Raw genomic sequence first — 15,821 nt, 5'->3', positions numbered from 1 at the left:
TATAGTTTAGCAGAAATGTTTTGGATTAATGCTCTGTCTAATTGGGTAATTTGCTCAATGAAAGCTTACATAATTTTACTCAGGGCCCATAGGCTACTCAGCTCTGTGTAATGACTTTACCTATAAGAGTAAAAAGACCCCGGACCTGCACAGTTAATATGCACTTAAATATTCATGCACCACAAGTCACTTTGCAGTATTGAACAATGTTATCACACGTCGCAGATTGGCCTCATATTGTGCAAGCTTTTTTTTACTCTTTTTAATGGCCATTCTTCATCAGCCAGTCCTCATTTTACAGTGGATTGAGCAAAATTGATACAAAGCTAAACCATGATATTACATTTACCCTATTATGATCCAGTTTATCTTAATAGGTTTTGTTTTAGGATTGCAGTACTGACAGTTATGGAAGAGGAATAGGGCCACTGGGAAAAATAAATGAAAAATTAAGATCCACTATATATTTTTTTTATTATTATTATGAGAAAAAAGTCAGAATTCTAAGATTAAAGCCAGAATTCTGAGATTAAAGGTGAGTGAATGTTATGTTTTGAAACTTGTATACGTAAATTTGAAGAAAAAAGTTACTTTTATCTGTTTCCCTTCCTTTTGCTCATCGAATAGTAAAATGGCTTCCTCTGGAACCACTCGGATACGTAAAAAGTCACCTAAATCCATCATTATGTCAGCCTGCTGTACTCCACCGGCATGTCATAAAGCTAAAGTGACACTCTCCCTGAATGTCAGAAAAAAAAACTGAATTCTGTGAAAAAAGTCAGAATTCAGACTTTTGTCTCAGAAGAACTCTAACTTTTTTCTCAGAATTCCAATTTTTTTCTTCAGAATTCGAACTTTTTTTCTCAGAATTCTGACTTCAGTCTCAGAATTCTGACTTTAATCTCGGAATCCTGACTGTAATATCAGAATTCTAACTTTTTTCTCAGAATTCTGACTTTAATCTCTGAATTCTGACTTTTTTTTTTCTCAGAGTAATAATAAAAAAAACTATATATGTAATGGACCTTAATTAAAATTTTTCCAGTGGCCCTAATCCTCCTCCGTAGACAGTGGTGGCACTTGCTCTTTCTGTAGTGTTTTACGGCTAATAGCCTCTGCTGTGGCTTCATCTACTGTCTGCCTCATCAGCATCGTCTACGAATCTTAGACCCCTAAGTTCTGACCCCACAGGCCTATTATTGAGTATTTCACAGATAATTTAACACAGAGCAGCATGGCTGTGTGGTTGTACTTTGTGTTTTTAGCTCATCCACATTGCCTACTGTGGGGAAAACATTGTAGAAATTTTACTTGTTTAAAAACATAAAAGCATAGAAAAGTACTTTCCATAAACTGTCTAATGAGTTGGTAACCTAAAACATAAGAGAAAACACATACCTGCTGCAGGACAGGTGGAGCGCTGAACATGTAGGCCTGGTTTTTCTTATGTCCAGTATATTTACCTAATGTCCTCCATGCATCTGTAACACGTCTCTCTCCTCCTCTTCTTCTTTGGTGTTTACTACGTATGTATTCTCACTTTTCCATCCAACAGTCCAGAGTGACAAAGGGATCAGTAGTGAGTAGAGAGAGGGAGTGAAAGGGAAATGGTTGGCTTGGCACATCAATATTGGGGTTGGGCTTTCAGCTAAGACAGATGTCTGTAATGAAGAGAGGGAAGTGAAGGAGTAAGGGTGACGAAAAGAGGGGCAATATATGTATAAGGGGTGTGGCAATAAAATGATAAAGGTCAGAGGGCATGCCATCAAAATGAAAAATATGCTTTATCCATTTATGCTTCGAATTGTCTTGTCCTTTTATGGTGAACCATGAGATATTGCCCCCAGGGAGGAGTAGTGGAGGAGAAACCATGAGGAGAGGAGGCTGTGGTAATCTGCTTTAAGGTAAAGGTGCCAATACTGTTCAGTCAAGGCTAGGGATGCAAATTATAGATTAATTCATTAATCATTAGTTGGTTGATCTTGTTGATGGATTAACGATTAACTGATAAGTGGTGATTTTCCAGAGAACCTGAATTTCTCTTTCAATTGGGTCTATAAGAATAAAAGCTAAATATTGTTTATATACTTTATGAAAAAAGCATGTCATATTCCTTAATGGCTGATTTATTGCACCATTGGATACAGTACAAGCAAGGACATTTATGTAGTATAACTAAATAAATTCTGCAGAGAAACACAATAAAATAAATGGATTTGAAGAGGGGCAGTTTAGAAGAAATGGGCATTTCTGACTTTGCATCACTACTTGACATGATGGAGCGAGATTTCAGGAGGAGGTTCACGCTGGGCACGGATCTCCATGAACGGGGCAGATGCTGATGCTTTTGTTTCTCTACACCACTATAGTCCAGTAGTCCCATTATATGTCCTTTTATCCACGAAACAGCTGTCTAATTCACGTTTTGTGTAATTTTATCAAATTTCACATTCAAACAGAAACAGACCAGTTAGTATGTTAGTTGAGTGTGCACATGTTGATGCCAGTAGTTAATATTAGGTGTCTAACCTGCAATAACTAGCCTTGAGGAATAATAATAGCTCACAAGTAAAAGAAAAAAATTGAATTTCAATTTTTAATGGTTGGTTTTTCCACATTTATTGAGTAAGGTCTTTCAGATTAATATAGGTATTTATTACTTGACATAGTGTTCAATTTTCAGACATGCACAAGTTTTATCCTTTTTTCTTGAATTCAAACCTTTTATTTCATTCTTTCAAAGTCATACATACACACAGTGTACACAGCCTGGCCAAGAAAAAGTCACACCATTGTTTGTTTAATCACTTTTAGCTGTGATTTGACAATGTATTTATCACTGCATAAACGATTCTTCTGCAGTGTCACAATAAATGTCACAACAGTCATTAACATTCTGAGTTCCATTAATTTTTCATGAAGATTTTGTGTTGACGATAATGGAGAGTCAGATCTTTGTGTAAAGTTCTCACGCTCCCCTGAATCTTTAACTATCTGAGCCTGATGAATCTTGCTGCTGTCATCTCTGAATATGTGTGTCATCAGAGAAGACAAGCCCACTGATGTTCAGACCTGCTCATTCAGTATATTCAGGGTCAGCTGACCTCATTGTTTTGGACACATAGCGTTGCTGAACCTAGACCTGACTGAATCAACCCCAGATCATAACACTACTCCCACAGGCTTGTACTATAGACACTAGGCATGATGGGTAATCCCTTCATCTGCCTCTCTTCTCACCCTGATGCACCATTCACTCTGGAACAGGGTCAGTCTGGTCTCATCAGACCACATGACTTTTTTTTTCCATTAAAACTCAGTCTGATCTTTATGTTATCTATCAAACTGATGCTTAAGAAACAACTACTTACTCACTGCATTATTTAGGTTTAAACGACTAACTTGTTATCAGCTGAAATATATTGATGTATTTACCTTTTTTCTTGATTAAATCCAGTGTGTGACTAATTTTCTTGGCCAGTCATTTTGTAGTATGAGTCTGGGGTCTTAGGCGTAAAACAGCGAGCTGGTAATTGTAGTTTACAGATGCAGAATGGGTGGAAGTCTGAGCCAGATTTTCCTACAATGTGGCTTAAAGTAAATCTTAAATCTTTTTCAGTCATAGATTTCAAAACGTGCAGCCGTTTCTAAACTTAAAAGGATAATTACACCCCCCCCCCCCCCCCCAAAAAAAAAAAAAAGAGGGGGCAAGGGGTATTGTTTTGGGTTCGATTTGTTTGTTTCTTTGTTTGTTAACACTTTAGTAGCAAAACTATTAGCTGAATTCATACCAAATTGGGTTTATAGATTTCCAGTGACCCAGAATAGATCTGATTACATTTTGGGAACAGTAGGTCAAAGTTCAGATTTTTTATGAGTTTTTAAAATCTTTTTTTTTTTCCCCATTCACTTATAATGAGCAAAATTTCAAATGTCTGTTGCAGCAAAACTATAGGTTGTATTCATACCAAATTGGGTTTATAGATTGCTAGTGACCCAGAATAGATGTCATTACATTTTGGGGAAAGTAGGTCAAAGTTCAGATTTTTTATGAATTTTTTTAAATCGTTTTTTCCCTCCCTTTTACTTATATCGGGTGAAATTTCAAATGTGTATAAAAACATCAATTTTGTTTCAATTTCAAATATGCTGACATCACCACACACATAGACATGATGACATCAGCTGGATCAGTACCAAAATAAGCTACAATACGTGCAAGGGGCGGGGTTTGTTGTGCCTAGCGCCACTTGTTCAAGACTGAGAACCTTGGGGTATTAACTGCTGCTAGACTCTTCTGTTCTGGCTCAAACAATAAATCAGGTCAGCCACATTGCAGACACTGCATTGTTTGCATTAGTTTTTAATAATTTAATGTTGTTTTTGGCGGGGTTCACTGAAGAGTTGGCTATAAATGCAGCTTGTTTATACCTGCAGCTCAAAATAGGTGAAAACATTTCTCATTTTTCCTCTTCAACTAAATGGAGCACTAAAGCCCCTTCTGAGTTACAGATTCCAGCCTTGTCCACTGAATAAGACAAAGAGACCATGTGGCGTTTCTGCTCTTTGATATTTGTTGTCCATGGGGAGAAAACGCAGGGTTTGTTTATTTTTCCAAAGTGCCTGTTTGTGAAGGACACTGTAATGAATCCCACAGACTTACTGCTGCATTCACTCCGGCAGAGCTCGAGCATTTTGAAGAAGCATCAATATACAATATTCATAGTTTTCTAAGTATGACCTTAAAGCATAAGATGAGTTTTCTGGAAGACGCAGTAGCAACAGGGAGGTTAAAAATAAACAGCTGCTCGGTTTGATCGCTGTATTGTTGCTGTCTAACATTTGTGCATTTTTCAGAGTGACTATAATGTGTAGTGGAGAACACGTGAGGAGTGGCCTCTGGGCATTACAATGACTAGGAAGAACTGTGAAAATACATTTTGGCTGTGAAAGCACTGTTGTCCATGAAGAGTTCATCCATTTCTCAGATGGCTTAGAGGTGTGGAAATTTCTTGATGCAGAGAAGTGTGAAGATCATAATCAAATCATGAGGCCAGTGAATAGTCATCCATCTACTTGTAATGCACCGCAGAAGTATTTATTTATTTATCTGTACTGTTAATGCACTGAGGTAGGATGTTATATTATAGTGTCAGACCTAATCAAATCAGCAGTGAACATTCGCTTCTCTGTTATCTGCTGTAGAAATTTCAAGATGAAGTCCCCCTGAAATGTGGTTTTTTTTCTAGTCCTCTTCCTAACCGTTTATTCATCTTGCAACCGGTGTGTACACAGTTGTAAACGGTAAATTTCTGTCTTTTTCAGAAGCCTCTGGGGCAGAGGAAGAAAAAGAGCAAGTCAAAGAGCAAAAAGAAAAGCCAAACGCACCCATAAAAGCAGAGAAGAGGAAGAGATTGACAGAAAAAGAAGTAAAAGCAAAGAAGAAGAAAACAAATGTACAGGTATGTCATCAATCTTGTAGAATCGTTTCACCACAAAGCAAACATCTACCTACAATACTTCATGTTTCACAAGTGGATACATGAACAATTAAGGGGTTTGATGTTTTTTTAAGAGGAAATATCACCGTTGTCGGTTTTATATAATTTATAATTGCTTGTAATGTTTCAGATTGTTTTCTGCCTGTTTGAAAAAAAAATTCTTTTCAAGCGGATTGCAGTGGGTGTTTTTCATTGTTTGCTGACTTTGGTTAAACTAAACATTATTCACTGTGTTCACATTGTAAAACAAATTCACTGGTATTTCACCTGAATTGACTGTGTGTATTTTTTTCAACAGAAGACAAATATAACTCCTGAAAAGAAAGAGACTGACAATGAGAAGTCAGACAAACCCAAAAAGAAGAGAAAGGTAAGTGTAAGAGCGCTGCAGTGACACCTGCTGTTGGAAAAAGGCATAACAGATTGATTCACAGTCGTATGCAGACAGCGCCCGGGCTTTGTGGAGGCTAAATAAATATGTGTTTTACAGAAGAAGAAAACAATTACAGATGTGCTGTCCACCTCTGAGCCCAAAGCGGGCTGTCCAGCAGACCTGCAGAATCTGGTCACACAGTACTTCACAGACAAGCGCTCAGTGATTGAGCAGGAAGAGCTGAAACTAGAGGGTGAGTCGGGGCGAGTCCCCTTTCAACATGGAAGTTCAGTCGATATCTGATCTGTTGATTCACCAAGGTCACCGTCTGACCTCCGGCCTCTTCCAGATTCCTGCTTCCTGTCCAGTAATGACCTGACTCACAGCCTTTCCTCATATCTGAAACAGAGTGAGTACATTCCACTGTTTTAACTAAAGCTTCGCGACAGTTTTTACATTTATTTATGAAGAAAAAAAATGGCATATTTCTTTTTTTTTTTTTTTTTTTTTTTTATTTGAACTTTTTATTTAGATTTTTGCACAAGCCAGAACAAAACATCTGGGATAAGACACACATAAAAAAAATAATAATAATAATAATAATAATAATAATAATATAAAAAAAAATAAAATAAATAAAAAATTACACCACATAGTAGTATTATTGTTGCAGACACTACACTACATCTATAGATACATTGCCAAATATCAAAACATTCATATATTTGTATACATTTGCACACTCGTATATAAATACAAAACACCTCATGTCAGGGCTTATAAGAGCAATTCTTGTTAACAACCCAAAAAGTTTAATTATACAAATAGTCTTCAACCATGTGCCATCTCTGCTTAAAAAGATCCATTTTCATTTGTAATGATGCAGTCATTCTTTCCATAGTGTACACTTGTTTCAGTCTTTGTTTCCATTCTATTACCGTTGGTGATTTGACACTCTTCCAATTTACTGTTACTATTTTTTCAGCAATCAATAGTAAAATATGTAAATATATCTCTGCTCTGCATTAAAATCATTGATCGGTATGACTCCAAGTAAACAGAACAAAACATTTTAAGGGACTTCTCTTTTTACAATTCTTTCAATTTCTTCTTTGATATTGCATATGGTATATTTCTTTTGTTTTCTTAGTTTGTCCCAAATGGGCAAAAATTCAAAAGCATCATGACGAGAAAAGCTCTGTGGTTCTGCTGATCGTGTGCAGCTCCGCTCTCAGAGCTATTGAGCTCCTTAAGTAAGTGATGTTTGTTTAATTTCCTACATGATAACATTCACTGCAAAAATCTAAATCTTACCAAGTGTATTTTTCTCATTTCTTGTCAAAATATCTCATCACACTTAAAATAAGATATAATCATCTAAAGAGTAACTTTTCAGTGAGATATGAAGACTTACCAAGATAATTTTCACTTGTTCCACTGGCAGATTTTTTTGCTTAATTCAAGATTTTTTTTTTTTGCTTAATTCAAGATCTGAAAAATCTGCCAATGGAACAAGTGAAAATTATCTTGGTAGGATTTCTTGAAATAAGATTTTCAAGATCTATTGTCTAAAAATAAGTCCTTATATCTCACTGAAAAGTTACTCTTGAAGTGATTATGTCTTATTTTAAGTGTAATGAGATATTTTGACTAGAAATGAGAAAAATACACTTGGTAAGATTTTGATTTTTGCAGTGTTTCATTTATATCAACATGAGTGATTAATGTTTAATTATTTCTTTCCACACAGGCAGATGACAACATTCAAGGGTGAAGCCAAAGCAGTTAAACTTTTTGCAAAACATATCAAGGTAGTGGAGTCGTTGTAGTGTTTATTTGTGGTGGATTTCAGAGGAGTAGCTTTAAAAGAACAAGGGGAAAAGTTGTTTTTGTGTCTGTTTTGTCTGCACAGGTGGAGGAACAGGTGAAGATGCTGCAGAAAGGCATCACACACATCGGAGTGGGGACACCCGGCAGGATCTCAGCTCTCATTGAGAAAGGTAGGTGTCAGAGTTTGGTGAATGAGAAGTGAACCTAACCCTAGCTATGGAAATTGCAAGGGGAAAAAACACTTTAAAATGTAGATAAATACACCGTAGAACATTTAGTTTTTTTAATGATCAAAGACAGTATCAAACATATTCTTGGACTGAAAAAGCATCATATCAAAAATCTTGAAAAAGTCAGTAAACAATCCATAAATCCACATTTCCAGGACAAATCAAGATACAAAAACAATGGTGATTTCACCAAACCAGTTAATAAGTTTTCACTTCTAATTTTAGTCTTATTTTTAATTACCTGTATCAAGCCTGGGTAGGTGTTGACATAACAGGCTCCCTTGTGCCTTTAAAACTTTTGGAGCTTTATATAGAAAACTTTATGGTCTATTACATTTTTATGTAGTAGTGTTTTTTCTTTGGCGTATACATAAATACACAATAAACAATATAAACTAATAAAGTGCATAGTATATCCTAAAAGCAGGGTTTGTACAGGTGCTTGAAATCCTTGAAAATGCTTGAATTTCAATGTTATGTTTTCAAGGTCTGAAAAGTGTTTGAATTTCAGTTTAAGTGCTTGAAAGTGCTAGCAATTATGACTCTGTGATATGATTTATTTATTTTTAATAGTATCTCTACCAGGTTAGATGGCAAGCCAAAGCTAAATGCAGAGTGGTGATTTTGAAAAATAAAACTTTATGTCAAAAAAGAAAATTATCGGGTGCTCTCAGGTCGACTCCAGGTACATTTTTATCTTAATCTTTGTCTCTGTGTGAGTGTGCCTGAAGAGAATGCCAAGTGGCTTCCCTTTTTTTGCATAAAACTTTGCGTTCTCCTTTAATTTCGAAAGTTTTTGCTATTATGAAACAATGTAAGGTGTTTATAATATAATACAATATACATCATTGTCATAAAAAGGGAAAAAATAATCATGAGTACGTGTATTCCTGTGGATATGTATTTTACCCCAGCAATAAGGTGCTGTGCTGGAAAAATTTGAAAATGACCCTTAAAAGTGCTTGACTTTGACCTTGAAAAATGTGTATGAACCCTGTAAAAGTATCATTAACATCATCAAAGAAGCAATAAAAGTCATAGACTGTGTGACTATTTTAAGATGTCTCTGTTTAAAATGGTCATAGCAGCCTTTAATACTATTTGCTTTTTTTTTTTTTGTGTGTGTCCTTAGAGGGTCTAAGCTTGCGAGCCTTGCGTTACCTGATTCTGGACTGGAACTGGAGGGATCAGAAGCTCAGACGGATGGTGGACATTCCAGAGGTGAGTTACTGTCCCTTACACTGGGTTAGAAAGTGGCTCTGACTTTTGGAAAACCATGTTTGCTTTCAGTTTGGTATTTTCCACATTTCATGACATTGAATGTTTTTTTTTTGTTTTTTGTTTTTTTTTTCTGGGTCTGTTCTTACAGATAAAAGTGGATATTATGAAGCTGCTGGAGGGTGTTATCCTAAATGGTTGTAAAGAAGACAAAGTCAAGATTGGACTATTTTAACCCCACTTTGTCAACTTAACTGTGCTACAGCTTGATGCCGATGTTCCTCTTACATACTCACAGGCCTCACCATCCTGTTTGTTTTCCCTTTGTGTCAGTGTGAAACCTGTTGTTGTTCTTTTACTGTTTTCAGAGACAAAGTCAAATGTGTGATGTTGTTTGTTCGCTCTTGTAGTCTGACACGATGTCCCAGTGTGATGGATTGAATAAACGGACTCTGAAAGAAACCAGCATCCTTCTGTTTACTCTGACATTGGGAAGTCTCTCCTGCTGAGTGTGTGAGATCATCCGTTTACTTGCCCATCAGGAAGTTGCACTTATCAAAACATCCTTTGATAAAGCACTTTAAAACAGCACGAAGAAGACCTGCAACCCACACATTAGCCTTAACTACATACTAGAATTCACATAAAATACTGTTCTGTGTGCGTTTTATTTTTGTTTTTTTTTAAGCATCTCTGTTTTAACCAGACAGAAACTGCTGTTTGGTTTTTCAGAAGGAAATGGTAAAGAACAAAATCATATAGGAACACTCAAAGCGGTAGTTGGGTAAGGATTGTGGTTAATAAGTAACAGGCCCCAACTGTCTCTCCACCCTGCAAGGCCTGCTGGGAAAATCTCTTGGCAGGCAGTTGTGTGTGTGCACAGAGATATTGCTAAAGCGAGAACAGGAAGACAAGATAGACGAGCGCTGCCTTGTACCTTTTTTTTTCTCTCTTTTTGTTTTGGATCTCTACGTTCTCTTGTCGCCCACTGAAAGGACCTGTTCATGGGTAAAGTGAAGACCAAGACTGGGCCTCTGGCTCGGAGGCCGGATAACTCTGCCTTTAAACAGCAGAGGCTGCCTGCCTGGTCTCCAATGCTAACGGCTAACACTGTGTTGCCCTTCTTCTACTTCATGGCTTTGATATGCATGTTTCTGGGAGTGTGGTTGCTGCTTACAGTACAGAGCACAAAGGAAATGAAGGTAAGTGTGTTTGTTTCTGAGAACTGCGTCTGTTTCTGAATACATATCATTGTCCCATAAAGCACCATATACAAAAGGTGTGAGATAGAGAGGCAGATAATGAAACCCTTATGTCCCTGAGTGCAATAAAACAAGGAGTGACAAAGAAGAAAGGTCTAAGATCATCATGTTTTGAACTGACTATACAGCAGCAATTATCTGTTCATTTGTTCAGTTCTTTTTCTTATTTGTTTTTTTTTTTTTAACACAACCCTGTCTTCTCAGCTGGACTACACAGAGGCCGGGACATGTGATAGATGCTTTGAAAAGCGTAAAAATGTGAGCAATGCAGCACAGCCTTGCAGCTGTACAGTGGTGTTTTCCATTGGCAAGAAATTCAAGGTAATGACCTCAAGTTTTCACTAGCAACCCAGTTAATTAAACACCATAACAATGCAATGTGCTATTGTATAAACCTCACAATATGTTGAAATATAGCAGAAATTTGCAGCTTTCAACAGCTTGCCGTGGTCTGTATCATCAAGTCCTATGGATGGAGTACAGCTGAAAGCTCTTAACCTTGAATCAGAGGAATTTTCCTCATATTAGAGCTGATGATAATGTGTGTCCTGCTGTCGTCTCAGGGTGATGTTTTTTTCTACTATGGACTCCGAAACTTCCATCAGAACCTCCGCAGATACATGGACTCCAGGGATGATGCACAGATGGTTGGCAGAAAGAAAAACTTACAGGTACATCTATGGTATTTTGTATGATTTCAACAGAATAACACTGGGATAATGTGACATTTATTAACATTAAATGGGGAAAAAAATCCCCTTTATCCTTATGGTTGTTCTGTCTGAAGTGAACCAGTTCTGCAGCACTAGTTTACCTCAGTGCTTACTATACGTTGTTAAATAATCCTGTAATATCTCTGTGTGTATCCACTAACCTTGTTCCATCACTAGACCCCCAGTACATATTGCTTCCCATTCACAACAGACCAAAACGGACAACCCATTGCTCCCTGTGGCGCTGTAGCCAACAGCATGTTCAATGGTAATAACCCAAAAAGCAAAAACACTGAACAAGAAAAACAGAACTGTGTCTGCTATGGGAGGAAAAACATCTGATGTTTACTAAATCAGGCATGCCCAGTCCAAATCTGAAAGAAGAATTTGTAGATTTTGAGCTTTACAGTCATGTATAAAAGCTCAAAATTTCCAATCTTGCGTTGACACATCTTATCATGTATTTCCTGTGTGAGGATAATATGTACTAAAGTGGTCAAATTTACTTACAGATATGAACATCAAAACCAATAACGAATAAACCTAAATGGCCAAACCCATCAACTTGGGTCTAAACTGTGTCTTGTGCTTGTGGGTTGTGACAGTTTCCCACTGTAAGACCAACGGTAATCACCATCATGTGTGGGTTGAACCGACCTGGTTTCCTTTTCAGAAATATCTTAAAGGAGTGATATTTTGCTTTTTTTAAATGGAATTATGCATTTTAAAACATTTCCTTCTGGTCTACGTAAACTGTAAATGCTCTGCATGGGTCTGAATTCTTCATTAATTCAACTCCACAGGTCCATCTTCAAGCCTATTTCTGAGTAATGACGCCAGAAAGGTCGTTTTGAGCGCTGGCCCTTTAAATGCAAATGAGCCACTTCAGGCCACACCCCCTCCAGGTTGTTGGCTGTGCTGCTCTGTCCCGTTCAACCAACAACTGAACATTTTAGATAATCTGCTTGAAATTTGGACATATTTTCAGTATGGACTACAACCACTGCTGCTGACAAACAATTATGGTGGAAATGTCCGGTAGAAGTCTTGACCTTATATGTGCAAATGTGGTGATATAACTAGTTATCGATGTAACAAACTAAGCAGGTATTAAAACAGGTTGTTGAAATCCACACAGTTTTTGCCAAAATGAATATAAAGATAGCGTTGCAGCACCTGAAGGGTTCAAATTCAAACTTTTTTAACTATTAGAGTCCAAATACACAAATGAATATACCAAAGACTAATACAAGTGAGTTTAGCAAAATATGGCCCCTTTAATGAAATTCTAACCAGTTTTCATTACTTGCATCACACAAACTGAGTGGAAAAAATGAAGATGTTAGTGGAGGAAATTCATTTTGAGACATTCTGCAACCCATCCATTAATCAGGGTTCCCGCAGCGTCTTAAAAAGTCTCGAATTTACAAATCTGCATTTAATACCATAAAAAAATCTTAGTGGTCATAAACTTGATTGCTGTGTTGTGTTTAAATGTGTCTGTTAAATGTCCAAGCTGCAAAGACAGTAACATTAGTTGACTCATTTTCACCCGTTCCAACCCGACAGCTTATATTGAAATTAGGAATTATCGCTAACTTTGTAGCCCCCAGTGAAGAATGACTCGGAACGGTGGGAATCAAGGCGTTGGAGTGAATAAATACATTTTCCTAAATTTTAGGAGTCATGAATTTGTGACAGTATGGCTGTGAAATGGGCATTAAGTTGTATTCTAAGTAGTCCTAAAAAGTCTTAAATTGAACTTGTAGAAACCTGTTGGAACCCTGCTTAATATGCTTTTATCGTGTCCTAATTTGTCACTTTAGCAGCACATGCACAAATGAATCCCTAGCTATTAATTCTAGTTCTCCAGTCTGTGGTCCCAAATTTCAGGAAATGTCACCTTTTTTAAATTAAAATCCATCTGAGTTTTGATCACATAGAATTTATACCACTAAAACATTAGCATGATCTGCTGCTAATGGCTGTTTATTGACAAAATCCTGACGTATTGGAGAATTCTGATTTCAGATTTGGAATTACCGTACCTGATTTGGGTAAAAGTTTAGGTAAAATCAGATATTTTTCTCCCAATAGCAACATTTTTAACCAGTGAAATCAATTTTTACATTCATCATCACCTTTCCTGTTGACAAACTGATTTTTCTTCCCAGACTCCTTTGTTCTGACCTACCATATGCCAGGTGGTAGACCGGAAAAGGTTCCTCTTCTGCGGCAGGGCATCACATGGTACACGGACAAAAACATCAAGTTCCGGAACCCGAAGACAGAAAACTTGACACTGCCTGAAGTTTTTAAAGGTAAATTTATCTTTTGAATCGCTTATTAAAGTTTTGAAATCTTCATTGATATTTATGGGCATTTAATTTTTGTGTTTCATTTTTTTTTATTTTGATTTGGTTTTTGTTTTCCAGTGTAGGAGTAAGTTTAAGTTTCAGTGTCGTTCCAACATACATTACAAGAAACATTTGGACTTTTAGAAGCTGTGAAGTGGGTACTCCTATGAACCTGGTCCGTAAAAAAAGGACAGAGGGGCTAAAAATTTAAACCAGATGTAGACTAATGTTATGAAGCAAGTTTGGAAGCACTTTGGGTCTATTTTAAAAATAAATATTTATTGAGATAAAAGAGAAACTATTTTTCAGATAAAATACATTTTTCTAATATTTTTATACAAAAATCCGTATGTAATAGTAAAAAGGACATGAAAATCACACGCTACTATTTTTTGAATATTTCTTTAGTCTCTCACAGGTACATTTTGGGAATCAAACTAATTAAACAAGGGAGAGAGTTTGACAAAAATGACCGTTGTTGCAAAATCACTCACGATTTATGCATGTTTAAATGGGCAGGTTCTGCATGTAACGTGAGTGGACACGATGGGTTACATACAAAACCTGGAATGAGACTGCTGATTCATGAAAAACCACTAGGATTGTCAAATTTAACACAGTGTCTTTATTTATAGCAGTATATAAGACCATTTACAGCCGTGTTTTCCAGATCAAATGCACTGATACCTAGGTAGCTTTTCATGTCCCATTTTTGGTCCTATTTTTGGCCCCAATATTTTATTAAAAATTCGTTAATTTTGGGATGGCTCAGAGCAAGAGTACCATACTTTCCGGACTATAAGCCGCACCTAACTATAAGCCGCACTCACCCCGTCTCCAACGTCTCACCATCGCTTCATTTTTGCCAAGCTTACGTGCAGCAGCTCTATTTCCTTCTTCGTCAGCCGGATCGATCGTTAGCCCAGAAAACATAAATTAGCCACATCATTTTAGAGTTCACAGTGTGTGGAAAAAAGTAGCGGCTTATAGACCGGAAATTACGGTATATGTTTTTTTTGCATTTATCTGAGGTCATCATTAGGTACATCCTGGGGGGAAATATGTCTACATTTCTCTTTTATTATTGGGACTAAAAAAACTGGCAAAGTGTCGGGTAGCAAAATGAACCCAGTTTCATAGAAGCACCCAGTGACAGAATACATGATTTATAAACCCATCGTTCATTAAAGGTTCTGTTTTGTCCAAAACCATTCGATTTGATTTGATTTTTACAATGAACCAAAATAAGGCTGTTTAATTCTTTGGCTCATATTACATTGTTCATCGTAGTTTATTTCCCGTAACAAAATTCAGTTCTTTACCCATAATAATCCTGGATCGGTCAGTATTTCACCTTTCCAGTTTCTTTCCAGCAGAAATCCCTCATCCTTTCTGACGTGTGATCATTCCACAGGAACAGCGAAGCCCCTGTATTGGCAGAAGCCTGTGTATGAGCTGGACCCCCTCGACCCCACCAACAACGGCTTCATTAACGATGATTTAATCATTTGGATGAGGGAGGCGGCCTTCCCCAACTTCAAGAAGCTGTACGGTGTCCTGAACCGAGCCAAGGAGCCCTTCACTACGGGGCTGCCGGCGGGGAATTACAGCATCGAGATCTCCTACAGTATCCTTCCACTGTCACTAATGTTTTTTCCATGGAAGCGCGCCGTTAAGTAGACAACACTTGTGTCCTATTGTGTGTGATTGTTTTCTTTGTCTTATCGACTAAACATCACCACAAGAACCGGCACTATTTAAAGACCATTCTCTGTCAACCCCTATTTTCAGCCTTGACCTGTGCTTCTCCAGACTTCCCTGTGCAGTATTTCAGGGGCAGAAAGGAAGTAGTGCTGACCACGCTGACCTGGTTTGGAGGGCAGAACCATTTCCTGCCTATAGCGTACCTAGTAACCAGCAGCCTCATCCTACTTGTAGCGATCGTACTCACTGTGGTTTGGTGGAAGTTTGGGAAGAATGGAAAAAACATGGAAGAATGAATGAAGAGATGCTCAACAATGAGGTGAGAATGAAAAAATAATGAGCAGCGAAACACTGGGCTGAAGAAAATCACAAGTACTGCTGATATTAAAGGAGCATTATTTAAATATAGTTGTTTTAAATTTTGTACAATACCATTATAGTAGGCACTGTTTTACAGTTTTCCATGCGGAAAATTGCTCTTGAAATCATCTAAATCAGGAGTGGCAAACATGTGGACCGCGGGGCAAAACCAGCTCACCAAAGGGTCCAGTCTAGTCCACGAGATGAATTTGCAAAGTACAGAAATGACACTGAAGATATGAACAGTCAAGGATGTTGAACTCATTTTAGTTC

At 37.3% G+C, this 15,821-nt stretch overlaps 2 protein-coding genes across 2 annotated transcripts in view; both read left to right on the top strand.

Moving 5' to 3' along the window:
- Positions 1 to 9,617, top strand: part of cmss1 (cms1 ribosomal small subunit homolog) — a 37,422-nt gene extending 27,805 nt beyond the window's left edge. Inside the window, exons 2-10 of the mRNA XM_030124660.1 lie at positions 5,326 to 5,462; positions 5,800 to 5,871; positions 5,992 to 6,127; positions 6,224 to 6,283; positions 7,025 to 7,127; positions 7,625 to 7,685; positions 7,787 to 7,874; positions 9,067 to 9,155; positions 9,304 to 9,617. Of these exons, the coding sequence (XP_029980520.1) occupies positions 5,326 to 5,462; positions 5,800 to 5,871; positions 5,992 to 6,127; positions 6,224 to 6,283; positions 7,025 to 7,127; positions 7,625 to 7,685; positions 7,787 to 7,874; positions 9,067 to 9,155; positions 9,304 to 9,387 (830 nt within the window). The 3' untranslated portion in view covers positions 9,388 to 9,617. The remainder of the gene's footprint in view (positions 1 to 5,325; positions 5,463 to 5,799; positions 5,872 to 5,991; positions 6,128 to 6,223; positions 6,284 to 7,024; positions 7,128 to 7,624; positions 7,686 to 7,786; positions 7,875 to 9,066; positions 9,156 to 9,303) is intronic.
- A 117-nt stretch (positions 9,618 to 9,734) lies between these two features.
- tmem30c (transmembrane protein 30C) lies at positions 9,735 to 15,821 on the top strand. Its single transcript, XM_030124658.1, has 7 exons — positions 9,735 to 10,354; positions 10,619 to 10,735; positions 10,978 to 11,085; positions 11,305 to 11,395; positions 13,302 to 13,448; positions 14,899 to 15,111; positions 15,297 to 15,821. Exons 1-7 carry the CDS (start codon positions 10,157 to 10,159, stop codon positions 15,482 to 15,484), a joined length of 1,062 nt encoding a protein of 353 aa, XP_029980518.1. The 5' UTR covers positions 9,735 to 10,156; the 3' UTR covers positions 15,485 to 15,821.

Source organism: Sphaeramia orbicularis, chromosome 21 (assembly GCF_902148855.1).
Source record: "Sphaeramia orbicularis chromosome 21, fSphaOr1.1, whole genome shotgun sequence".
NCBI lineage: Eukaryota > Metazoa > Chordata > Actinopteri > Kurtiformes > Apogonidae > Sphaeramia > Sphaeramia orbicularis.
This window is presented reverse-complemented; position numbering and strand designations above follow the sequence as displayed.

Bases quoted from the DNA above. Each gene is read 5' to 3' on its own strand.
- tmem30c (XM_030124658.1), top strand. From the start codon at position 10,157: ATGGGTAAAGTGAAGACCAAGACTGGGCCTCTGGCTCGGAGGCCGGAT. The intron at 11,396-13,301 runs GTAATAACCCAA...TTTTCTTCCCAG, and splicing joins AGCCAACAGCATGTTCAATG to ACTCCTTTGTTCTGACCTAC. The intron at 15,112-15,296 runs GTATCCTTCCAC...GTGCTTCTCCAG, and splicing joins CAGCATCGAGATCTCCTACA to ACTTCCCTGTGCAGTATTTC.